Source organism: Strigops habroptila, chromosome 1 (assembly GCF_004027225.2).
Source record: "Strigops habroptila isolate Jane chromosome 1, bStrHab1.2.pri, whole genome shotgun sequence".
In the NCBI taxonomy this organism is placed as follows: Eukaryota; Metazoa; Chordata; class Aves; order Psittaciformes; family Psittacidae; genus Strigops; species Strigops habroptila.
The window spans coordinates 129,444,976-129,471,868 of NC_044277.2; the positions used below are offsets into that span (position 1 = coordinate 129,444,976).

A 26,893-nucleotide genomic window follows, 5' to 3' on the forward strand; every position below is an offset into this window, starting at 1 on the left:
TTGTCATGGCCAGATGAGTCAGGTGTGGTGCGAGCCTGGTTAGCTCACAGGCAGCCAAGGGTCAGTTCTTCCAAAGCAGTGTCCCTGCGGCAGCCACGCTGACAGCTAGTGGGAGCTATGAACAGCATACTTAAACCAATGCTCAGGCCTGCTCCTAATCTTTTGCTGCTGACTGATCCAAAATGTGAAGTAATAGAATCACAGAGTCACAGAAGGCACCTTAAAGATCATCCAGTTCCAACCCCTCTCCACGGGCAGGGACACCTTCCACTAGACCAGGTTGCTCCGAGCCCTGTCCAACCTGGCCTTGAACACTGCCAGGGATGAGGCAGCCACAGCTTCTCTGGGCAACCTGTGCCAGTGCCTCAGGACCCTCACAGTAAAGAAATCTGGGCTAAACCAGCACCATGCTCATTCTCGACGAATAGCATCTGCGTCTGCAATCACCACCATGCAGTCAGTGGGCTGTTCATGTGGCACTGTGTAGTGAGGGCATCTGTTGGAAAAATACACTTTCTTTTTTCACTCTGTTTCCACTCTGTGTTTCAGAGCAGAAGGCAAGGTGCCTACATCAGTGTTGCACATCCTTGGACCATCTCCACAGATGCTTGCTGACAAGAGGAACCCTCCCTGGCAACCTCCTCCCTGCTGTTGTGTTCATACCAGCGAAGAGGGCAACTTGGGCTGTCTGTCTCTTCCTCACTTTTTGCTGACTTCCAACTCAGAACTGTAGACACTCTTGGGAGGGAAAGGTCTCCTGTCATTTTCCACCACAGCTGTGTTCCAATCAACCTATGGGATATTTTAACATACAGTATAATTTTCCTGGCAAGTTGCTGCTATTTCATACTTAGAGAGTATTTATTTATTTACCTTTACTGGACATGTATATCTGTAATTATGCCTGGGCTGATACATTATTTTGAATGAGCTGTCTTTCACAGATTTATAGATTGAGAATAACTGAACTTCTTGGCTGTTGCAGACTTTTGGTAGGAAATATTACATATGTTTATATGGAAATGGATTTAAAGTTCTTATAAAGGTTGAGCATGAGCCTGCCAAGTTATGAAAATTTGGAAATAAAGGTTCTACTTAAGTGTTCTTAAGACAGTAGTATAAACATTGGAAATGTAAATGCCAAAGATATGAGTGTCGTCAAAGAACGAGATTTAAAATTAAATTCTTAATTCCAAATAAATATGCTGTTTTGACAGAACCTCTTCTCTTTGCCAGTAAGCTGGTGGGCATCTGTTATGTTTCCATTCCTCGACAGACACAATGAATATCCTGGAAGTCCCCAGAATGTACATTTATTTGAAATCAAAAGTAAATCCTGCCAAACAAACCTTCAAAGTTCAAGCATGAACCTTTTTCAGGGTTAAGAGCAATGTATTTGGGGGAACTATTAAAAAGAGTCATCTTAAAGACTTGCAAGTATTGCAGACTATAAATATAGGTGCAGTGGGGCGTGAAGAATGGTGCAGTCTACCTCACAACTGTGCAGCAAGGCAGGTCTGATTGCACTGACTGATAGAATTGGGCATTTTCCACTATTGGGTGCTAATAGTAGAAATCCTTTTTTTTTTGTCTCTTTCCTTTTTTTTTTTCCCCTTCAGGAAATCTGTACTGTTAGAATTCATTTATTCTGACTGATAACTTCTGTGCTTTTGGTTTGCACATCCAGTTGCTATTTTTGCAGGGTTCAGGGCGATGCAGATTAAGGGCGTCATTCTCACCACTGCAAACCAAGAGTAGTTACTAGTCACTGGACTCATCTCAGTGTTAGGCTGTCATTCACAGAAGAATCCCTGCTTGAGACAGTTGTCCAAGATTAACTTTAAACATGAGTTGTAGCCCCATTGCTCTCAGTGGAAGCACTTCCTTAAGCACATTATTTATATGTAGTCCTCAAAAGGGACGTTAATTTAGTACTTAAGAAGTTGGACCCAAGGTGCACATGCAAACTACCCTTCGTTCATAAAGCATGAGCAATTAATTTTGAATATTTTTCATTATTTTTTATGTGTGTGTGATTTTCAAATCAAATATTGAATATGATACTGTATAGCATAGGGGAGTCCCAAACATATGACACAAAAGAATAAATTGAACACAAATTCACCTTGTTTTTGGTTTTTTTTAATATTTTTTTAATGTCATTAGATGTATGATGTGCCAATACATCATTAAACTCTTTTTCTCAGAATTAGGGTTTTTCCCCAGGTTTTCCAGTCTTGTAACAGGGATGCAATTGGTTCCTTTATACAAGCTCATCACTGCAGCTATGGAGTTACCACAGAGTTAAGAATATTGCAACACTTTCTTGAATGGCAAATTGCAACAAATTACTATTTATATAACGTTGAGTCTGTTTTGTTGGGTGCTCATTCTGGCTGCATTACTTGCCAGGAGGCTGTTGTGACCCAAGTCCATAACATAGACTCTGAAAAAGCTAACATGTATTGTAAGAAGGGGGAAGAAAGGTCATTCCCTATTGAGCACACCATTTAATATAAAACAAACGTCTTCCTTTTGACAGATAGAAATGTAATCTCTGTGTAGTCCTTCAGCTTTGTTTGACAGGTGGCTTTGAAAGCCAGCAAGAGCAGAGCTCTCTCTTTGCCGAGCTAGGCATGGCTTTGAAGCACTATAGGTGTGCCTGTGCCACACTGCATTATTGTACATGATCTGTATTGTGCAGAAGCAATATATTCGTATGTATGTAGTTCTGTGTTCAGGTTTGTCAGCCTTGCCTCTCAGCACGGCTAATTAGCTCACGTCAGGAGTGCCTCATTAATACAACTACATGGTAGTAAGTTCTGCATCTGAGGATTATAGGGTTGCTGAAGGATTCCTTACCATGCAGTGTAAACCTCTTAAGATCCTAGGTGTACAGGCATCAGTGTTAAACTAAATTTGCCAGCCTGAAGGAAATACACACAAAAAATCTGTCTATTCGTTGATGGAAATCAGGGAAGGAGACAGATTCTAAAACATAAAGAATTCCTTATTTTCCTCATTACTCCTAGGGGTAAAATAGGCCATTTGAGAAGAAACTGGGGAAAGCAAGCCAAAAGAGTATGAAATTTTATTCTGTTTTAAAATCCTTATAGTATAAAGATTAGATTGAAGCAATCAGGGAAAGAGATGAGATGAGGGCTCTTAGCCTCCTCACTGCCAGTCCAATGTTTTTTCATCCCTGTCTTTGCTAATATAAATATTAAATATATATTTAATGCCTGGAAATCTTCTCTGTAGTGAGGGAATTTAAGAAGCTCACCCAAGAGAAGGTTAAGACATGACTTGATCCCAGTTTCTCCCAGGCTCCTTACATTATCAGACAATAGCGTAGTGAAAGCCAGTGCCTGGGAAATAAAGAAAAAAGCTCTGCATAGAAACACATCACTTTAAAGTGGGAAAGTTTCTGCTCACTGGAATAAAGGAGGTGATAGATTACGACTTTTGAAGTCTTTAAATAAAAATCAGATTTCCTATATATTGCTTACCCAGATGTTATGTGATACAAGAATTGTTAGATGAAGTATCATGTCCTGTGCTATACAGAAGGAAAAACTAGTTGGTCATAAGGTGCTTTCTAGTCTTAAAATCCATTCAGGTATTTCTTCAGGTTTCAATGTCTTAATTTACAAATTTAACAGTGTTATTTGTGGTTTTGTACAATATTTTTAGCAAGTATAAAATAGAAACAAAACAATCCCTACGATCGTAGAGAATCCCATGCCTTTTGTAGCATTTAGATCCAGAACTCCTGGGCCATTTCAAGGTCTCTGTTGCTGCCATCACAGTGTGGGCATCGATATTAACCTACTGTCCTTTATGTTTAATGGTTACCAAAGGAGGTCTGACACATATATTTTTCCAGGGTACTACACAGTTAATAAATAGTCCTCAGAAAAATGTTAGCTGTCAGCATTCCTGGAGTTTATGCCTGGATTTAGGGGGAAGATAGCAATGATATCAATAAGTGTAGCAAACCACAGGAATTTAATACTGTCAGTCTGGGTGTTTGGACTTCATGGTTTAGATTTAGATTTGCAATCTTACTGTAAAATGAAAGCAATGATCTATATTTGCTTTCTCTGGATAGGGAAGGTAGAATTTATTCAGTACTGAACAATTTAAAGGATACAGCTGTATTTTAACAGAAGAGAAGAGATAAGGGAAGATATAAGAAATTACCTCCTAGCTTGAACCAGCATGAAGTGGGAGGGAGTGAAAAAAAGGGTTCACCTAATGATGTGGGAGAGGAGCTGCACAAGTTTGTAGTCCCAGTTACATTATTTGATTTGTCTTACACTAGCTACTACTTACTCACATCCCATTACTCACCACTAGTAATGGGATGTGAGAAAGAGGGCAGGAAATCCTAACAGCTCTTAGCTCCTTTTAAATTTATGTCTGCTTTCTAAAGGGTACGGAGAGAAGTTTTGTTGACTCATATACCTGGTTTCTATCAGTGGAATTATATGCAGCACTGTAGTGGCACTTTGCAGTTCAAAGCTTCTTCAGTTGTGCTTGTGGTGCCTCTTCCTGACTGCCTTCCTAGCCTGTTCCCATTGCACATTATGCCAGTTCATCAAAACAGCTATTTTCATGGATGCAGTTATTTTTAATTAGTGTATGTGGTCAACCTGTTCAACATGCCATACCTGCAAATATTTTTAGAAAGATGCATTTTGCACTCTATGGCAGGATTAAAACTGGATTTCAGAAAGGATCTCTGGGGAAAAAAACAACTTCTACTGATTATAAAGCAAAATTACACTGATGTGGAAATCATGAAGGCAGCCTGCTGTGACTTGGTAGTTAAAGGACATAAAAGATACCTTACAGCAAATCAGATGCAATGCAAGGGGAGAAAAACAAGAAAACTGCCACTTCTAGATGTGCTCAGGGCTCATTTGAGGGAACCAGAGAGCAATTGTTAGGCTGCTCTGCCCAGCTTATTGTTAGTTCCCTGGCAGAAGTAGATGTGTCTATCCTGTGTCTTCAATGTTTCTTTGACTACTTTGTATAGAGATGATGACAGCGACCTTGGTGCAGCCCTCTGGAATTTTTGCTCCAAAGGAGCTTCATTCTGAAACAGAATACACTTTCATAGCCAAACAAGCCTCTCCAGGCACACAACTTTCTGATAAAATTCCAGCTACTGATTCATCTCACCTAGTTCCTTCTTTTCCTTCAGAACACTGAATTGCATTTTCATAATTTTATCATTAGCAGGAAAAAGACCTTCCTAAATTCACTCAGAGTTCCTCAGGCTGAGGATGTTAATCTAGGGTGGGTTTAACATCTTCACTCTAATAAATATATCTTTTACAGAAAAAATTCAGCTTTTTTTTTGCCTTTTTTTTAAACTTTTTTGTTTGCCCCCTCCCCCGTCTGGCTACCCCTTGTACAAGTTCTAAAAGTAGTCTTCAAAATCTGTGTTCAGATGCACTTACAACAGCTTTGTGGAACTTGTTGGAGATTTGTAGTCGAACTAAAGATGTCACTTTGATACAGGAAGGGAAAGCTAGGTAGAATCATTTCAGGCAGAAAGATTATGCAGTAACATCTACAATTACATGGTAGTCTAATATCAGTCTGCTTTTAGATACTGAGCTTTTAATTATAAAAGGCTGCTTTTAATGCCTTAACCTGCCTAGGACTGGGATCTGAAAGGATTAAAAGTGGCTTAAGCCATTACACTCTCTTTCCCCTGTATCTTCAAAAATCACACTCTCAAGGAAAATTTTGGTATGACTATTTGTGATTATGGCTTACTGCATATAAATTTCTTATTGAATCTGACCTGCTTCTTCATACCTCCCTAGACCATCTGAAGGGAAACTCATCTGTCTGAATGCAACAAATATACATATGAAAGATTGTGCAAGACAAAGATTTAAAACGTATTATGTGCACTTTTCTGTACAATTTGAAATAAGAACTGTTGATTGTTGTAAATTCAAAACATGTGTGTGTTTCTAATAGGCTGAGGTTCTATGAAATGCCAAGCATAGCCTAAAATACAGCCTAAAATATTAAAACATACATTAAGGACTTACCAGATAAGTCCTATGCACAAAGTTCAATAAGTAAGCCCCTTCAGGAAGAGCATTGCTTGACCTAGTAAATAACAGCTGAATATCTCTGAGACAATCTGAGCCAGCATCTCCTTTTACGGCAGCATGAATCAGAAATAACTGCGTCAAGGACAATACATGCTTCATCTTATTTAAATTAAAATGGACTTTGGTGCCCAGCCTTCAAGCTATTGGTGTAGATATGTTGGCTGGTCACATTTTGAAAACTGAAAGCTTTGTTTTTTATACAGTTGGATAAGTGGAATGAGAGTTCTTTCAACTGTACCAGTAATGAAAACATACAGAAAATATTTCCATTGCAGTTGAACTCTGTATGCACTTACAGAACAAAACTTCATTAATCGAAGTGAAACATTTCCTAGAATTTCCCTACCACATCCATGTATTATGGTAATTTAGTTTGAATTTAAAAGTTCTGATCCTCTTTGTCTCATGTAGGAGCAGTCTTCATCACATTTGTTCCTAAGTCTTTCAAATTCCAGCTTTGCATTTTCAAAGACTTTATTAACGCAGGGACCAGCTAGTTTTTCCACAGGCTTGGCAGCAAAAGAAGAATAAAAAAACTCCTAAACAATTGAATCTTTTGTTCTCTGGGGCCCAGATCTCTTCGTTCTCCTTCCAGCACCTCTTGAAAAGCATCAGGATTGATGTGGTTGTATTTCATTGCTTACAGTAAGGGTTTGTACTGATGCAGTTAGGAAGGGAATCTTACAGAACCACCTCGCCTGGTTCTGTGTCCAGTGTGGATTTCTTCAACCTGTGTGAAACTCTGCAGCCCATTTAGACAGTAGTCCTGCCTTGGAGAGGTTGTGTCCAGGGATGCAACAAAAGTGCTCCCAGAAGGGGCACATACTGGGGACAGGTATATCCCATGTTTCCTGCTGCTGAGAAAGAGGAGCATCTAGCTGAGCAATGGCACCTATAAAGAGCCCAAAGCTGGAATGTAGTAGGGAGACAGTCTAAAGGCTGGTAGGACCTGGGAAGGGAAGCGCCTTCCTTGAGCAGAGGTGCCTTAACATCTAATTCTTTTGCTGTGACAGCATCTGTATTCTTTATGAACTTGAACAGTCTCATTAGCAATTTCTAACGTACATAATACATATTAGTATATCAGAGACTTTGAGAAGATTCAAAAGCCTTTTGAGACAGTAGGTAAGTGAAGAGAAGCCTTAGAAGGTGGACCAGTTTTTGACTTACAAGCTTAACCAGCCAGCTAATTTGCATGAAGCTTGAAAGACTTAAATCATAATGATGTTTCCTATGTTGTAATTAGATGGGAAACTCCCTTACAGACTCAGAAAATCCTAAAATAATTGAATTAAAGATCATTTTATACCATACAGATTTACAAAACAATTTAATGTAATTTCTAGAGGATTTTATGGCATTGATTGTATAATAATAATTCTATTAAATAGTAAGATTCTATTCACACTTGTCTGGGAATGTGGGTATAAATCACCAAATGCTGCTACTCATCAATAATGCTTACATTTCAAGCTCATGTTGAAGTGCTCGGCTTTACAGCACAATCATAGACTCACTATGTGAGATATGAGTGATTTTATTTTAAAGTTTTATATGAATATTATTCTATACGTGTTCTGTTACAGATTACATGTTCTATTTTTCTTGGCTATATGAGCCTGTAGGTCTTACAATAAAGTTTGGGGTCAATTAAAGCTGCTGCCTTAACATACACACTACTCTAACAGACCCCAAACTATTGTGGGTGTGCAGAATTGCCAGTGTGTTCTGACCTTGACTACGCTTCTGTTCAGCCTTCACTTTTCTCCTTGCTGAGTTTGTTTCACCCCTTTAAGAACATTTCAACTTGTTGTGCAAAACTGCAAGCATGTTCATCTTGGCAAGATTTTTCTAATGAGAAAAAAACCCAGAAGATCTCTCTAAAATCTGTGGTTTAGATTTCATTTTATTTGTTATCTTTTATGAACAAATTACGAAATATACTTCATTCACAAATTGGAAATATTTACAATTTCTTTACAACAAGGCATTGTTGAGGTTTTGATTTATGGCATTCTTAGAGCATTCTGTCTTTCAAAACAAAGACATTGGTGGTGTTTTCAGCACACTTCATTTACACTCTGAATGTGAAATGGGAGCCTTTTGGAAGAGTAATTTGCACTCTCTTTTGATATGATCTACTGGGAAAACTGAGGCTGGATGCATTTGGGGAGAAGGACTGTGCAGATGTGTTGCTGGTACCATGCCAGATGATCTGAAGCCGTCATATTACACCAGATGCTGCTAAGTGGAGAGGAGAAAAAGATTCCCCTGAACCATCCTTCCTCTGCCCTCTTCTCTTCTCTTTAAAGATCCTGGACCAGGCTAAATGTAGCCCACTTTGATTTTTTTTTTTCTTGATTTTGAGTCTTTTTGAGAAGAAGAGTCTTGAGAAGTCTGTTTCAAATACTACCATAATTCTGAAAAGTTATTCAGACAAAAAAAAAAAAAAAAAGAGAGTAGCCAGGAAGTGAATAAATATTGTATATCCTCCAAATGTTTAGGAGACAAATTTTGAACACGTTTCTAAAAGGGAAATGCAACTGTGCTGTTCTGCAGTTGTGACATTGGAGCCATAAAAGCTAAGATAGTTCAATTTTTTCAATTCCTTGGAGTCTATTTTTTTCCTGAAGAAAGTTCTAAAACCACTTCTTTCCATGGAACTTTTAAAAATCTCTCAATATACACTTCCATTATAAATCAGATGTGGGCCACCATTGCTTAGGTTGTCTGTCATTTCCTGGAACAAGAACAGAAAAGACTGATCAACATTACAATTATGTTATGGTGTTTGAAATTCAATTAGCTGAAGTTGTAATAAAAATTTAACAAACTCCAAATTTCAGACATTCAGAAAAACTTTACATCTTTTATTTGGCTTCATAAATCTCACTGTAAAAAAAAGAAATCACATTTCTTCCTACATAAATTAAGTACATTTGAAAGCTGATAAACTCATTGAAACTGAGTTGGACATTACTCTCAGACCACATATATAGCATTGATGGCATCCGTGCAAGCTTTGTGGTGGTGTCCTTTGAGAATTCATCAACTCAAGCTTGTGCACTAATCTACAAAGGAAGAAGATGGTAATTAAGTATTTGTTTCCATTCAAACCTTTTTCTGTGCTGGCATGCTACAAACAGATGCCATTTGATGCTAGCTGGAATAGACATTTAGGAAGTAGGCCTAGATCTAAACAGGATCTAAGGGTTTTGGGTTGGGACTGCTTTTGATTTTCCCTTAACATGCCAGACTACAAATTTTTAGCAGTTCAGCAATTGCTGCCCAAGTGGCAGATGAGTCATCCCAGAGTAAGCTGACCTGATCATGAGTCAGAATCCTAAAGCACCTAAACAAATATTTGTTTGCTGGGAGATGGCTACATTAATTAAGCAGTTCCCTGACCTTGAAGGCTGCTAAGCCACATGGTGTTTATGCTCAGAAGTGACTTATTCTGAGCAGTCTTAGGCTTATTTCATATCAAATTGAATTTGGATGCAGAAATGATCTGTTACCTATGTCCAGTGACAGATCACAGAGAACATCCAGCTATGCCAAGAGGAATGGGCATACATAAAAATGCAGTTTGCCTATTCTTCTAAAAGTTCAGGTGATGAAGTGGCGGTGCCACTGTTGGACTAGTTCTGAAATATTTGCATGAGAACTGGAAGCTCTTCTCTGCATAGAAAGATTAATTTTACCTCTTCTACCTGCTAGGTACAGTTGGAGAAAATGTCAAAGAAGAAGGATTTGTTTGTCCTCCTTCTTGTGGAAGTTACTATGAAGAAAGTAAAGCAAGATTCGTTGGGCTAAAGCAAGATTCATTGGGCTAAACAGAGAGAAAGACAGAGCCTGACTCTATAGAATAGTAGCTGCGATTTTTGGTAAAGAGAAGAAAATTCTGGGACCAGGTCGCTGTTCCTAGTCTGACTCTTTCTCTCTCTTCTTTTAATACATAATATTTGATTTATAAATAGTTTGGGAGGCAGAGACCAGAACTTAGAGTTTAACATACAGTGGAAGCACTGGTACTTTCTCCCTCAGGTGCTACCTGCTACATTTTAAAGTAGATCACAAGACTTAATTGTTCCCTGCAGTTTTTGAAAGAAAAGATGTCATATTCCTCTCTACAAAGTAAACTTAGGGCCATCAAACCAAGTAGCCTTGCCAGTTAATACTCCTGTGCCAAGCATAAGTTTCAAACAAAATGAGGTGCATAAAGTTACTGAATTTTGAGCATTTTCTACCACCTAGCTCTCCTTTTGCCAGGTGATGGTGGTGGATTTTTTTGTATGGTGCCTTGCAGCATTCTCATATACTGAAGAGGAACAAGCATGCCTAACACTGAAATCTGGATCTTAGTTTGGGGGTTATCTGCTTTGAAACAAAGCACTATGTTTTGCTTATTTGTAGCTGCCTAAGCCTTAGTTGCCGTTGTTGTATCTACACTGAAGATATCAGTCAGCTAGGAAAGGGACCAGGAATACCAAAGCCATTTAACATTAACTATCATTCAGATACAGGTTAATAGTATTGATCTGTCAGAAGACTACTTATAAGTGCGTGTAAGTTTCCTTTTGTCGGCTTTATCACTTGAATCCTCTGCAAACATCAGCTATTAGAATATCATCATAATTTCAGAAAATATTGAAAACCATTTATATTCCCCAATATTTCTATTTTCAGAAATAAATGTATTAATAAATTAAAAAATGTTGCTGAATTCAAGAAATGGAGGAGCACACAGGTTAGAAGCAGAGTGAGTCAATGGTTGCAACATCCAAATAGGAGCATTTGGATGTCTATTACTAGGGTGAATATTTTAAATACTCAACTTACTTCCAGACTGCAGCGTTCACCACGTGGAATTATGTCACTACCTGGAAGCACCATTCCTGACTCAGAGTGACATCACAGCATCAGCCAACTTTGATTAGCTGAAACTGTGACTTCCTCTTAGAGGTGGCCCTTCCTGAAGTGACATAACAACATGGTAGCTCCCTAGTGTTCAGCGTACCTTGGAGGTAACTCTGGTGTCGGGGGAACCACCGGGCAGCTGGGCAGGTCGGTTATTTCAATACCCCTCAATCTCTAATATAAATATAACAATTATACAATAAATATAGTACAAATAAATGCACATGCAGTACATGTCTATATTACTGTATATCAGTATAAATATATAAAATAGTCTTCTATATAAAACATTTTAAAGCTATTTTCTACATCGGGGCCTAATTTAATGTAAGTTTTTAAGTAGCCTTCATTATTTTTTCGGGGCATGACTTGAGCTAATGTACTCAAACCTGCCAGCAGCAGGCTGTCCACAGGCTGTATGTAGGTCTAAGTCCCAGATCAGACCATCTACACATGCATACTTGAATCTATAACACACTTGCAGTAAGTCCTCCATTGGTGGAGCACATCCCACATTCACTGAGTGTGTGCCATAGGGTCGCTCTGCATGTGCGTCATGGCTCTTCACTCAAGATAAGTAGGCATCTGGCAGTTGTCTCTGCCATGAGTCTAAAAGCTCAGTAGGTTAACAGTCCAGGAAAGGAGGCAGTGAACTGCTGCTATACTTGGTCATCTTCAGCCCAAATTGTTAGGGTTGGCAGGTGTTTTTCTTCCCAGGCCATTTATTTTTTATTTTCCCTTTCTCTTTTTATTTCAAATGGGCTTCATCTTTGTCGAGGAAAGAGCCTCTTTGAAAGGCAAGATCTAACCTACCATCTGTAAGACAATAGTCATACTTGCCTACATAGCTGATCAGAATTCTGCTTCTTTTTAAAATGAGACGGAGAAATGTATCTCTTCTCTTGATTTTATCACCCTGCTTTATGTTATATATATACTATATATATAGTGTATATATATAGCCTGTACTATTTAACTTTTAAAAACATGTTTCAAACATCTAAGTTGAATTCAGTCTGTATTTCTATTTGGAGTCTCATGTCAGTTAAGAAGCAAAGAATAGTGACAAGTAATTTTTTACTTCATGGACTATTAACTGCTATATCATGTTTTGTCAGGAAATCTGAGAACATTCTACATTCTGGGTGAATTAATCCTCGAACTGCTATTCAAAGCTCTCAGTATATGTGATACAGGCTGTTGAATTTAACTGTAATGCAAACTTGCACTTGGAGGTTTAGTTGGGCAGTCCACTTGACTTTTGTTCCCTTCTCTACTCATTTCTCAAATGAATGGCATTGGATACAAAGTCCAAATGTAAAGCACAAGATGTCAATGAACATTTTACTCCTCAAATATTAGACAGATCTGTAAATCCAATCAGCTGATTTCAAGAATTCTGTTAAATTAATTTTCTGACCCTACTTGCTCAGTTTCAGGAGCTAAGTTTCAGCACCTAAACATAGACTTAGACAACTTGGTAAGCTTCTTTTTAACAGAGAAAGGCAGTAAATGCTTAGTGCTGCTGCAAATCAGACCAGTTTCATTCAGGTATCTAAATATGCCCTAAGGTGCTCAGGTTTAGTCATCAGTTTGTGAACTGTGGCTTTTGTGTTTAAATAACCTACTTTATAAGCTGAGTAGTTGGGAGAGGAAGAAATTGATTAAATTCTGGAAGCATGCAATGATGTGGTTACAGAAAGCATTCTGTGCTTTTTCACAGTGCAATACATGATAATCCATATTAATAAAGCTTCAAATTATTTATGAAGTGCTATATTTAGCAGCTAAGCCCTTGAATAGCTATACAATGGAATTGTGTTGAAAATGGATGTACTTCATTGAAATGGATGTACTGCAAATATACAGTACCTAAAAATAGCTCTGTATAATGCAACATAATAAAGCTTACACAGAATGGCAGCATTTCATTTCCCAGAAGCTCTTTCTCATATAAAACTGAAAACTGAGTACATCTCTTGCCCATTGTAAACGTTAACACATACAGTAGCATTTTAGGAGAAGCGGAATAAGTAAGGGAGGACTCACAACTCACTTTTTCTGCCATTTCATGGGAGTGATGCAATGAATGTTCTCTTTCTGAGAACATTCGCCTTTGTTCATAGCTGGCTAGCCGACAAGTGAGCCATGAAGAAAGGGTGCAACCGCCAATTCCAATGCATGCAAGAGACATGGAGGCAAGATGCAAAGAATAGAGAGCAGACGACTTCTTTGTCAGAGCACGAAGAAATTGAAAATTTAAGATTCCTCCGATTAGTCCACAGATGCAACAGGCAGAAAAAAGTATCATCTGTCAGGAAAGACAAGAGAGGTTATGTCATAGTAACATTTTTCAGAGACAGATTCATTCATATGAAAAATGAGACTAACCATAATTCAATGTTTCAATAGCATCATGGTCTGCAAAACACTGCACAGATGCTCATTTTTAACTTTCTCAACTCCCACAGAGCTCCAAGGGAATACGATACCTTCTGGTGTACTAGAGTTAAGATTGATGTTGCATGTAAGATAAAGTTGGGTAGAATGAGTTGGTCATGTTAAAAGCTAGTCAATGGAAGGACTAGTAGGACACAAATCTTCTGATTTCTGGCAATTCATCCAAAGCTGTAACATGACAGAATGTGTCATAGTTTTCTATTGTGCAGTTTCTCACCACTCCTCAGGAGTGAATGCCTCATGCATTTGCAGTGAATCTCTCTTGCTTTGTGTGCCATCTGACTCTGCCTCCTGTTCAATTCTAATTTGTTCAGTCAGACAGAAGTTTGGAGGCTTTCTACAGCTTTTGTGGGGACTTCAAAAGTGTTCAAGGTGAATGTGCTGGACAAAGAAGCAAGAGAAACAACAAAGAAATATTACAGAAGGTCAGTGTGGTGACTATGTGTTAGTTTGATTGTTTTTAACTTGGTTAAAATGTTTCTGGAAACTTTAGAAGGATGTGAAACAGGCTGCAATTAATGAGATATGTTTAAAGACCTCCTAACACTTTAATCACGAAGGTGCCACCCTGGTTCAGGATGTCCTTGAGCCATAAGTGACTTGAGAGCAAAAGGCTTTATTGTGGAGACACTGCTAAATTACTGTCTTACTTGCTTCTTTTGATACTGCTGGCCTGTCAGATGTTGATCTAGATGGGCTTTTGATGTTACTTAATATGGCTTTGTATATGTACTTATCTACTGTGGTAGGAAATATTTATGGAGCCTTACAGACCACTTCTATACATAACTGGGATGAGAATTTTGTCAGGCGTATGGCATTCAGGCTGTATGCTGCAGTCCACTGGGAAGTGACTATTTTATGAGACCATGAGAACAGTCAGCTTTTAGAAACTGTTTATGGTCCACATGCTTTAAGAAATGAGACTCATTGTAACAGGTTTAGGATAACTCATTGATATTCAAAAATTATCTGAGAGAGATCATGATTCCCTTCACACTTGTGCTGGTTTTATGTGACTTCCGTCTATATGTGGCAGAATAATCAAGCTGGCAGAAAATTACACCAGATATTACCACTTACAATAGGATCATGTCTTTAACATGAAATTCTACTGTGACTTGTGAAGTAATAAGACCATTTTGCTGTGGTCAGAAAAATTACTGTACTTCTGATTCTTAGAACAGACAGAAAACATCCACCATCACTTTGAAACTGGCTTATATGTGATTCTGATTGCAAAAAGAACTTATTCAGTGAACAGCTATGATATCTAGAATCAAACTTGGACAGCAGCCTCACTGGTGTGGCAGCCCACTGTTGGTTTCTGAAGGAGAGAACATATAATCCAGTGACATTACTGGGGAACTTTTTATTGACTTGGCATAAATTTCTGTCAAGCGGTTTTCCATTCAAGTTTATCCAGACAGGGATAAATAGGGATGCATGGCTTAAATAGGTATGACCTAAATAGGCCATTTCAGAACTGCCTTGTTCTGTTCGATTAACCCAAAGTGCTGATTGCCATTTTGGACTGCCGAGTTGCAATTTTACAGACTTTTTATCAGAAACACTTGGACACAGAAAGTCCCCACTAAGGAGTTCAAGTTAGATAAGTATGCCTTTCAAGTACTTAGGTGTTGTATATGCAGCGGAAAAACTTACAACAAGTCCAGACTTTTTTTTGGCGCACAATATTCCACATATGCCACAAAGCAGAAACTGCAAAGAAAAAAAGCAAAAAACAAACCAACAATTATTTAATCATTTAAGGTCTCAAGTTTAAATCCTGCTGCATTTCTTTAGTGGTGACCACAACAGTAGGTTAGGCAATGGTTACAGTTGTCAGCATTTTTATCACAAACCTTATATTTCAGGAAGCTATAACTCAAAAGCTATAAACACACATATCTGAGAAGAAGAAACTGGAATGAGAAGTCAGACTAACAATTATTACTCATACAAAAAGAAAAAAACCAAAACCTACTTTTAAACGGCTTGAGTAAACAAAATATGAAAAAAAACCCCAAAGCAAAACAAAACCAATGTTGCAAGTGAAAGATGACTTTTTACTCTTTTGGGTATTTTAGATAAGTTTAGCAAGGTAGTAGTCGGTGATCCAAATCACCTACTTTCAAGCATAGCTGACGTACTTAATGTCCTGATCCTACCATCTGAATCACCAAGGGATCATACAGGGATTGTTGTCCTCAAGGCAGTGGAACTCTGGGCAAGAATGCAATTCAGTCACCTCTGTAGGTGCAGGTGTAAAGTATAAGTGCAGCTACACTGAGCATGCAGGAAAACCTGTTTCAGATTTTAGGTAGCCCACTTTGCATGAAGATATCTGTACTTTTTCATGTAGTTCCCTTTCACAAGCTGACATGCTAATTGTTGCATCAAGCATTAGGCAAAAACTAATTACAAAACCAGAAACATCCCCTACCAGCTGATACGAATAGATGTTTATGCTTTTTAGTGACCTGCGTTGAAGACCAATGACATTCTCTGACATCTCTTTATCTCCCAACAAAAAAAGTTTAATGAGGGAGTCAGAAAGTAGTCCCTGAGGGAGCAGTTGTGGTAGGAATTAAAGTAGTTGTATGAAAGCATTAAAGCCTTCTCCAGGTGTTTGTAATACTGTCAGAAAATGTCTTCGATACCTCATAAACTTCTTTATTAAGAAATCTGTGCTACTTATTTTCAGTAAAGCTAACCCTACACCCCCACTAGAATGTGATTTTATAGTTTTAAAAATGGATTTTTCCACACCCATTCTGCATGGAGATGGTGTTTCTAGCAAAAGGCTCTGCTTGACCTTGATTTATGATTAAATCACAGAACAGACCTGACTGTTACATAAGAAAAAAGAAGTAAAAATTAAGCAGTTTCTATACAGCATTCAGGATCCACGTAATATAGTGCGTGTACCTCTCATTTACCCTCCAGAATTTTGCAACTTCAATATCTCAGTTGAAGAGGTGCTTTTTTACATAGTTTATCTCCCTCCAACTAAAGTAGTTCATGCATATAGCTAAGAATAAACAGTAACATATAGTTTTACTCTTAGGCCCATTGAATCAGTTGCACACAATGAATATGGTTAAATTTTGTATATTATTTACTTCTACAGTAAGCATGGGATGTGGACTTCATACCAGTCTGATTATGGAGAGGACTGGGTCATGTAGACCATGGTGCTGAATGGCTCCAGACATACCAGAATATACAGTTGCTACTACAGCTCACCTGTTGAAATAACAATCAAAAAGCCAATGGGTAGGGCTTCCTCTGCCCCTTTCTGACAGGAAGGGGAGATTTCAGCTGAGAAATATCACACCTGAATTGTAAGTTTTCACTCAAGCTTTCTGTGAAGTTTTGGAGTTTCACTCCCAGTGCTGTCGTTGCAGGTTGATTTCAACCGAAGACATGCTTCAGATTTTCACATGTAGTGTTTTGTTTTTCTCAGCATTAATGCAGAAACCTCAAAAAAAACCTCATGTTGAAGGTATCACTATAATTAAGTTCAGTCAGACTTGATAAAGCAGATTAATAATATAATTTCTCTTTATAGTGATTGAATAGCATTGAAAGGAGAATTTTGTATAAAGAAAAATTAATGAGTTCTGCAAAGCTTACAGAAAGGATCTGGAAGATACTATCATAGATAGTTTCAGCTTGCAATAAGTATATGTTAACTAGTTTAAAAAGCTGTGGGGTTGATGATTTATCTTCAAAGCGGAAATAATAGGTCACCCATCTTTTCAAGAATGCTCTAATTTTGCTCCTATTAGAGTCAATGAATTTTTTACCACCATTTTCAATTGAAGAAGACTTTCTATTTCCATCATACAGTTTTGCTAGACAGAAGGGAATGCAGTTGACAAGTTATATTAGCTTTGCATATGACCAAAGGAGCAACATGCAAATTACAGATTCACTCAGCATTAGAACCCACCAGTTTTGGCAGTTTTGCTGTTCTTTACTGTTTTTCAAGGACAGGAAATGCATCCTCCCAAACCACCTTTATGTAGTGCCATATACTTATATATTACCTAAGGTATTTCCCAATTGAAATCCAAATAGTGAATGAGCTAATCTGCAGGCTGTAAGGTACTGGCTTCTCAAAAACGAGGGGTGACTACTGTATTTCATAGTTGTCAAAGTATCTGAAGGACTACCTGGAGTAAAGATCTGGACGCAGGAGTTGAATGTGCATTAAGTTTGCCAATGATAGTAAACTAGGAGGAGCTGTGGACTCCCTCAGAAGTAGAGAGGCCTTACAGAGAGATCTGGATAGACTACAGAGCTGGGCAATCATCAACAATATGAAATTTAACAAGAGTAAGTACCAGATTCTGCACCTAGGATGAGGCAATCCTGGTTATACATAAGTACTGTGGGACAAGAGGCTGGAAACAGCCCCACGGAAAGAGATCTGAGGGTCTGACTTAATGACAAGCTGAAAAGACGGTGCGCTCTGTCAGCCAAAAAGGCAAACAGTATCCTGTGCATCAAGCACAGCATAGCTAGCTGACTGAGGAATTATCCTACAATATATTGCATTGGTGCTGCCCCACCTCAAGTACTGTGTGCAGTTTTGGATGCCTTAATATAAGAAGGGCATGAAATTATTAGAGTGTGTCCAGAGAACAGTGAGCAAGATGGTGAAAGGCCTCAAGGGAAAACTTATGAGGAAAGGCTGAGGTTGCTTGGTTTGTTCAGCTTAGAGAAGAGAAGGCTGAGGGGTGCTCTCATTGCAGTCTACACCTTCCTCAAGGTAGGCAGCGGAGGAGGAAGTGCTGATCTCCTCTCTCTGGTGACCAGTGATAGGACACATGGAAATGGAATGAAGCTGCATCAGGGAAAATTCAGGTTGAACATTAGGAAAAGGTTCTTCAACTGGGAGGGTGGTTGGTCACTGGAACAGGCTTTCCAGGAAAGTGATCGTAGCACCAAGCCTGTCAGGGTTCAAGGAGTGTCTGGATGATGCTTTCGGTTATATGATTTAGTGTTAGGTGGTCCTGCAAGGAGCAGGGTGTTGGACTCAATGGGGACTTATGGGTCTCTTTCAACTGGAGATAATCTATGATTCTGTGATTCTATGATAATATTTTACTGTGTCAGGGCCTGTATGTATACCCTGGATGTATTTTCTCTCTCTGTACATCTGCAATATTTATACATATATACGAGGAATAAGGTGTCCTGTAGTTAAAGAATTCAAGAGAGAACTAACTGAAATTATTCTTTTCTAGAAATAAATGTTTCACTGCTGGGCTTTTGTTTTAATTATTTTTTACTAGAAAAATTGTGAAAAGCTAAAAGGTCCAAAATCTCGTAGTTCACTATTTGTAACCAATTCCCATTGCATCTGGGGTTACTTTTTGCTTTCAGACTTATTCATACCTCCTGTGATACATGATGTTTCATGTAAAGACTAGCAAAGGAGGCAGGGACTTGATGTATCATCCAATAATAGATATAGGCAGAACCAGTCTTAAGTGATTGGCAAAAAATACAAAGCACAAAAGCTACTTAAAGACTCAGTGGGCTGTGTGTGCCTCAGTTCCCCATTCAGTAAAGATTTGCTGGTGATCTAGCAGAGTCAGAGTCCCTCTGATGGCACTGGTGTGATTTTAAAGTGATGCAGTAGTGTCTGTTTTTCTCTGGAGTCTTTGCCATTCATGCTGCAGCTGTGCCTGTTTATGTTCAATATGCATATTTGAAAATCTCTCTTTTGGTCTGTTGAACTTTGGAATAAAATCCAAAGACCTCCCAGAAAAGGAGAAGGTTTATTTTGAGCCTGCTTTAATTTACTTTATATTAAATATGGGCTTGAAACAAAACCTCAGATCAAAATACCCAGAAATTTCAGTAGGGAGGATGAAATCTCAATTTAGATTAAAGTTTTGTGGTTTGGATCCATCCCTACTTCATATTTTCTGGAACAGAAGACTTGGCCTCTTTCACTTTCTCCTGGAAAAAGTGGGCTTTCTTACTGGTAGTCTGAAAAAAAGATTCAGTTTTAGTTATATTTACAAAAGCCAAAGATTTTTTGGTTTCCATCATGCAGAAGAAAAGGAACTATTTCTATTTTGTATATTGATGCTAAGAAACCTTTATTTCTTCTGTTTTGAAAAGGCAAAAGCAATAGTGTGTGTAATTCCCTGGAAAAAATGAAAACAGCCTATAGAAGATCTTTCTGGAGAGAGGCTGAAGAAAATAGTAGAGAAAACCAATTGAATATTCTTGATCCCTAGTCATTGTTCATGATAAAGAAGCCCAAACTACATACGCTCTGTAGAAAGCCCTCCAGTGTTCTGGGTCATCCATATGTATCTGATGAAATAGAGGAAGGGAAATTATTCCAAATTTGAATAATAACACAGTGAAAATACAAGCGTATCATGTCTATTCAAATAATCCTTTACTTAGAAGAACAAACCATCAGGACAGAATCAACAGTTTCACTTCTTATCTACTCTTGTCAGGTTTAGTTTTACACTAAAATTGTATAAACATGTGACTGCTATGAGAATACCCAGGATTTTGAAATTAGTAATGTCTAGAAAGAACCATTCAGTTTAATAATCTTGCTACTTTAACTCCATCCAGATGAGAAGAAAGCTGAAATCCCTAATGGGTGAACAGAGCAGAGGAGGTATCTCTAATTGTAACTCTTTTTCAAGGCAGTAGTTCAGAACAAAGATTAAGTTTTCTTAGTGTAGGCATAAAGGGCACAGAATCCATTCATGAAAACAAAGGCATCAAACTAGATAAAAACGACAACAGGTAAAAAATGTGAGCCTAGGTAGTAGGTTTGCCTGTTACTTCCACAGAGAAACACAATCTTTGCAAAAGAGGGGTGAAAATTTCTAAAAATACTGTTGTTCCCTGCAAGGGCTTGTGGGAACAGGAATGTCCAGCTGGCTGCAATTCATCCAGGCCCAGAATCAGAAGCAATAGCATTGCCACAACTCGACCCTGTGTCCCACCAAATCTGTCATGCTTAGAAGGCGACTCTTGCTATTTGAAGTGAGACATAGTGTTAAAACTTGTCTAATCTGAGCTAATACCTTGACCTGGCGGTGTGCTGTTTGGTCGTACTAGCTCAGGTGGTGCTACAGTTCCTACTGATTCAAGCCATATTCAAGCAGTTTAAATTCCATCCGAGTCCCTGTGATTAGTGTTTCCATTCGTCTGGTTCTAGGCCTGCAGAGATGCTTTAAAAATGGAAAATGATTTTTAGAAACGCTCAAGGAAATTTTAAAGTGGGTCTCTGAACCTGCAAATCTTTGAATCAGTGATTCAAAAACTCTCTGGTCATCTGGAAAATACTCAAAATTCTCAGCACAAAATAATGATATTTATTTACTTGTTTAGGACCTGTCAGAATAACAACCAGTAAATAATGCTTTTTGGTTGGGTGTTTCATTTTTTTTTTTATAAAATATTTAGAGTATGACATTTTTTGTCTCAAAAAGTAATAAAGATTATTCCTTGCAGGTGAACTAAAGTTTTACCTGAGAAAAACATTTAAGTATATGCTTAGGTCAGTCTACATTCAACAGATCCTCCTAAATACAACCCAGGAATTACAAGTACACTTGGACAGACTGTCTTCCAGATTGGTTTATGTTTCTGGAGTGTCTGAATGATAAAGAAAACCTACTGAAAGACTACTCAGCTGAAGTGAATTGTCCCGGTTCCATGCAAAGCGAGAAGATTCCATGCTTGTTACATCCTCCCTCACCTATAGGTACAGAAATCTCTCTTATCTTCCACTGAGCTCACTGGCAGTGCTGCAATTCATTTCATCAGGAGCAGGACCCAGCCAGAAATATGGTCAGTTTGATGAAAATGCAATGCATATGTCAAATTAAAGTAGGATCACATCTGCATTTGTCTGCATCCTAAACAATAAAGTGAATTTTTTAGTGTTCTTTTGGAAAAAAAAAAAAAGAAAAGAAAAGAAAAAGAAATAATTTGATTGTTCTTTCCAAAGGAAACTTGGCAGCAGTAAAACTAAATGCAAAATTTAATGTTTTAAAATTTTAGGCCACCAACATTGAGTTAACAATCTAAAATGATGTTCCTGCTCTGGGAGAGTTTCGTACTGACTGACACTTTTTCTTTTCCTTCAAATCCTGGGTAAAAAAAAAAAAAAGTCATCGAAATCAAATATTTCAAGTGCCAACTTGGAGCAAATTTCTGTAGCCAAACTATAAATGCAGATTTTTAGTAGGCAGGCAGACTTCCACTGTGCTAAAATCACAAATCATGGAAACAATATCTCTGCCACTACAGCCAGCCAGCCAGACTGACCAACATCCAGAGAACACAGATCTCTCAAATACCTCAAATATCTCAAATAGATATTTGTCTTTATAGGGGAAGAAACTATTATTCTTGAGGGATATAGCCATAAGTGAATCATCAGGTATCTCTCTTGCATATGAAGATAGATGGCATATTTGACTAAAGACATGGCTTTTGTCTCTCTCTCTCTCTCTCTATAAGAAAATCTCATTTATAGCAATAATTTGTTCACCACTGCAGCATAAATAAGAATTAAAGCCATATGCATATGTGTGAATATATAGTCACTAATAGTGATAGTGATGCAACCATTATGTATGTTTGCTATGTCATATAACTGAATTGGAATGGTGGCTTGCAGAATTATGCCTACATTTTTGGGAAAAAGAAATCTGGGAGACACTGAGTACAGCCTGTGGAGTGGAGTACAGCAATACAATCATAACAAACAGAAAGAAAAATCAGAAATCAAAGCCACATTTACCTTACATTACATGGGATTGGATTTTTGGTTTATTTGTTTTTTTGTTTTTTTTTTTTTTTTTTGTTGTTGTTGTTTTGTTGGGTTTTGTTTTTTGTTTTTAATTTAGCAGTTATGGCCTATTTTAAAAAGAACAGCTTGGATATGGTGTAAAATGAATTGGATAGTTGACTCCAGGTGATTTGAGAAGTCAGTCATATCTCCGGTTGTTTTCTTTTGGCTACTTTTAAACAAGTCTTGCTGTCTTGATCCATCTCAACTCCAATGAGAACAACAAATTTAGAAACTGCTTTCTCATTTCCATGCATTTTTGATGTAGACATTGTCTAGGCTTTCCATTTCTTCATTCTTGTCTATTCCACTTTCCCTGGCTTGCTTATACATAATAGAGGGCATGCAATGATCAGAGCAGTTCAGCCCATGCTTAACTTGACTTGTATCTCTAATCCTATGAGTGGGATTCACATGCTTAAAGTTAGGTACATTAGTAAATTATCTGGCTGAATGGAGACGGTGAACAATAAGAACAACTCTTTTAAGAAGAGACCTAATGTGCATCAAATGTAAAGCATCATGGGGAGGCAAATACAGGAGATAGAATGTGCATGATTTTAAGATGCCCAAATTTTAGGAATTCAGGTTAAGGTTTCCATGGAGATGCTGTCTTCATCTACTTCCTTATGAACTTGGGTCTCTGATGAGTTACACCCACATAAAAGGGTAGAACAGGGTCAAAAGTTTGCAGCATATTTCCAGGTAAATTACAACAGGAGATACAACACTGTTCAACTTAAATCCTGTGGTTTGCATCCTAACATGTCAAAGTATGATTTATTCCTTTAAAGTCCCTTTCTTTTCCTTAATGTTCACTTCTCAAAGGAAAACCTTGATTCGAGAGTGTGAACTGGAAAAAAAACCCCACCATATTTCATACAAGACATGTTCTTTAATGAAGGCAATATGAGCTCAGTGCAAGATCCAGTGAACAGAAAGGCAGCTTATGCCATTTCTGCAGCAGGACAATTCTGAGGATTGCGCAAGCAAGCCTTTAATTTGGACCTGGTTATCCATGGCCCTAAGCATCCCTGGAATGGTTGATCTCTATCCCCTTTCTTGTCCTGTCTCACCTGCTAGTCCCCTAGTCATAAGAACACAACCTAACAGGAAATTTGAACTGCTGGAGTAGTACAAAGAAGGTGCCATAATGGTGTGAATTTAGACCATAGATCTTTAGTTCAAGCCAAAGTAAGTAGGCCTCAATAACCATGTCACCCCATTCTGCGTACTATTGTAATTTCCCATGTCCTCTGCTACATGAGGTATAAACTGTTTTCTTCCACTTTATAGTTTCTTTGTGGCCTCTCTCTGCCTACCCAACCTGCAGTTGTTTGCTCAGTTCATAGCAGCTGATGCCTGCCTTTTCTGGCTCTGGTTGTCAGCATCCTTCACTCACTTGTTATATTTTCAAACAAGTCCCTTTGGGTTCCCTTTCATGACTCTGCCCTCACATATGTGAAGAATTTCCTAGGAACATATGCAAAATCAATTCATTTTCCTCTGTCATATTCCTCTCTAAAACTCTGCCTACAAACAGCTTGAAATCAGCCAGGCTGCTGGTGTGTTGATGCAACCACCTGTTATACCAATCAATTTTGGTTTGTCATTTCTTTATACTCCCTTACATCCTTTACCCTACATCTGTCTCTTGCTTTGATACTAAGGTCCTCAGAGCCAACATCTAATGTGATAGGATCTTAATCTATGGCTAGTACAAGCTCTGGAGTAACAGGATTCATAAAAATGAATGAGGCAGTTGTGCAGGAAATGTGCATCGTCATGAAATGGTATCAGCTGTGATAGCGTTGCCACAAAATGCAATCACTGCCTAAAATAATGATCTCACTGATTGGTCAAAACTCTTTGACTTCAGTGAAACCCAGGATATTGCCCTCGGTCATTAAATCTTCAGATTTACACATGTTTTTGAGTAATCTTTTTTCTTCATTAGCAGTAATCAGAAACCTCCGTCTTTGAAGTGATTTTGATAATACCATTACCTGTTGACCACTGTCTTATCTTATCTGGTCTTCATTCTCATTTTTCACCTACCTGTTCTGCAGTGAAGAATTATGTGTATGTTTATATACTGCCAAAAATATTTATGACTGTTGTCAATAATAATTATTTACAATCAGAATATTACATGAAACACTTTGTCAGAATGAATCTATAAATTACAGGAGGTTATGCTGATGAATAACCAAGGGTGTTTTGCATTTATCATCTTATCTCAAGGAAAGCAAACAATCCTTTTAGAAATACTGCTGTACAATCCAAGCTGGCCAAAACCAGCTTTGGAGTTAAAAAAATGCCCACTCATGTTTAGGCTGAATATTCAATATTTCCTACTCTCTGTTTCATAAATATAAATAACCATTTGGAGGAACATTGTTCCTAGAAATATGCATCTCTAAAACAGAAAAAATAAGAAACATTTTCGAGAAGTGAGAAATGCTCTGTGATACGAACATGCTGCTTCTATTAACCCATTATTGGTGTTCCATTTTTTTGTTCGTTTTACAAAAAGCTCAGAATGCCCAGATCATGAGAACATGTCTTGCCTTTTCCTTCCCATTTCCTCTTTCTCTTTTTCCTCCAAAAGCTCAGAATTCAGCTGATGTACTCTTGACATTATTTTAAAACACCTTTCAATGGTCTCATCATAAGGGACAGGGCTGTTCTTTTTTTTTGAAAGCCAAACTCACAGTCAATTTAAAGATTGTAAGCTATGGCCCACATTTCACTCAAGGCATCACGCTTTCCCAGGTGTGAGAATGGGTTCATGGAAAGTTCAACTGTTCACAGCAAAATTGAAAAATGAAAAGAAGCAAGAAAGAAGAGCTCTCTCCCCACTCCCCCAACACACACATACATCTCTCCCCCCGCGCTTCCCCCTCGTCCCAGGACTATGCGGACTGTACCCCATGCACATCGGAAATGGACCCGGCGAGGCTCCCGGCGCAGCATGCACACGCGGGAGGGAAGGGGAGGAAAGGGAAGGGAAGGAAGGGGGATGCCTTCGCACGGTCTGATCACCACCATAAAGAGTTAAAGAGAGAGTGAAATGGCTAACGTACACACACCCCGCTCCATACCGGAGAAGAGTCTCCCAGCTGAGGTTTATGCTCTGTGAGGACCAGGCTGAAACTGACCGCCCCCACGGCCACGCTGGACACCCCTAACCCTATCTCCAGCACGGAGAGCACCAGGAGGCTCCCGATGATCTGGCTGCTGGTGCACATCCTCCCTTGGTCATCCTTCCTTCCCGATCAGCCGGGGAAACCGCGCATCCTCCTCCTCCGACGCTCCTGCGGCCCTAAGTCGCCCGCAAACTTTTCTTCCTTCGCCGGCAGCCGGGGCGGAGCGTCGCATCCGCGGCCGGCGGGTGCTGCCGAGGGGCCGAGGGGCGGCCCCCGCGCCGCCGGGCTCCGCGCAGCTCCGCGCAGCGCCGCGCCGGCAGCGAGCGCGGCCCCGGCGCCGCGGAGCTGTCCAAGGTGCCGACCGGGCGGCGGGAAAGGGAGCCGCTGCGGGCAGGCAGCGCGGCGGGCGGTGTGTGGCACCGCGCTTCTCAGGGGCTGTGCCTCCGCCGGAAAAGTCGACCTTGTCTGATCGCCTCCTGCGCTCTCATTGAAATGACCTCATTCGGATTTTTTTACACCCCCCCCCCACTGTCTTATTGCTCTTCCCCCCCTCTCTTCGTGGGTTGGGGGTTGGTGGGGAGAGGAGCGTGGCGAGCCCAGCCCGGCTATATTTATGTATGAATCGAGACCCAATGCACAGGCGAGGCGGTACGGCAGCCCCGCCCCAGGGCCACAAGGCACGGCATCTTCCTCCGGTCCTCCCCCCGGCGCCCCAGCTCGCACACCTCCTCTGTCCTGTGCCCCATCATTGGGCGCGTGGCAGGAAGCGGGGAGCCGTGGCAAAGACAGCTTCAGGCAGCGCTTCCCTAAAAGGAGAGCCTGTCGATGGGGTGTGCACAGGCCTCCCTCCTCCTAGGTCCTGCTGCCAGAATTCAGGAAGAAGTCTGTCTTCCCCTTGATTAGTAAAGGGACTGGAGTCTGTTATGCCTTGCCACTGCAAAACTCGCTGGTCTGTTCCAAAATGCTGTCACCAAAATAAATAACTGCTGTAGCCATTCTCGTCACTCTGACAACGGCCAGGACTGTGTCAGTCCTAAAGCAAATGAGCAACAAAGCAAAACATCACAAAAGATCTAGAGCTGCTACTTGAGCCATGCTGGATTGCTCGGTACCAATCTTTACTCTTGTGGCTCAGATACAGGGAATGCTTCACCCCTCTAACTACAGTTTTACAATCCAGATATGCTACACAACATGGTAATATGTAAACACTCAATCTGGCACCTTGGTTCTCCTAAATATGGATCCCCGACTTTTGGACATTTACCTAAACAGCACAATTGTGCTACTTTAACAATTTTATCCCCAAATTCTAGATCATGATTCAAAAGCATCAGCATCCTGTAGAATTTAGCTAATTTTCTGTATTT

The 26,893-nt window shown here is 39.3% G+C and overlaps 1 protein-coding gene across 11 annotated transcripts; it reads right to left on the minus strand.

Annotated features, from left to right (window-relative positions):
• Nucleotides 1-8,028: 8,028 nt before the first annotated feature.
• Nucleotides 8,029-26,378, minus strand: TMEM196 (transmembrane protein 196). 11 transcript variants are annotated; one of them, XM_030483068.1, is made up of 6 exons: nucleotides 16,861-17,076; nucleotides 16,679-16,769; nucleotides 15,186-15,242; nucleotides 13,117-13,371; nucleotides 11,161-11,234; nucleotides 8,029-8,880 (listed from the first exon to the last, which is right to left on the minus strand). In XM_030483068.1, exons 2-6 carry the CDS (start codon nucleotides 16,736-16,738, stop codon nucleotides 8,874-8,876), a joined length of 453 nt encoding a protein of 150 aa, XP_030338928.1. In that variant the 5' UTR covers nucleotides 16,739-16,769; nucleotides 16,861-17,076; the 3' UTR covers nucleotides 8,029-8,873. The 11 variants fall into 11 exon arrangements, with proteins under 11 accessions (XP_030338928.1, XP_030338877.1, XP_030338854.1 ...); XM_030483017.1 differs by lacking the exons at nucleotides 16,679-16,769; nucleotides 16,861-17,076 and adding an exon at nucleotides 25,479-26,378; XM_030482994.1 differs by lacking the exons at nucleotides 16,679-16,769; nucleotides 16,861-17,076 and adding an exon at nucleotides 25,461-25,833.
• Between the last annotated feature and the right edge of the window lie 515 nt (nucleotides 26,379-26,893).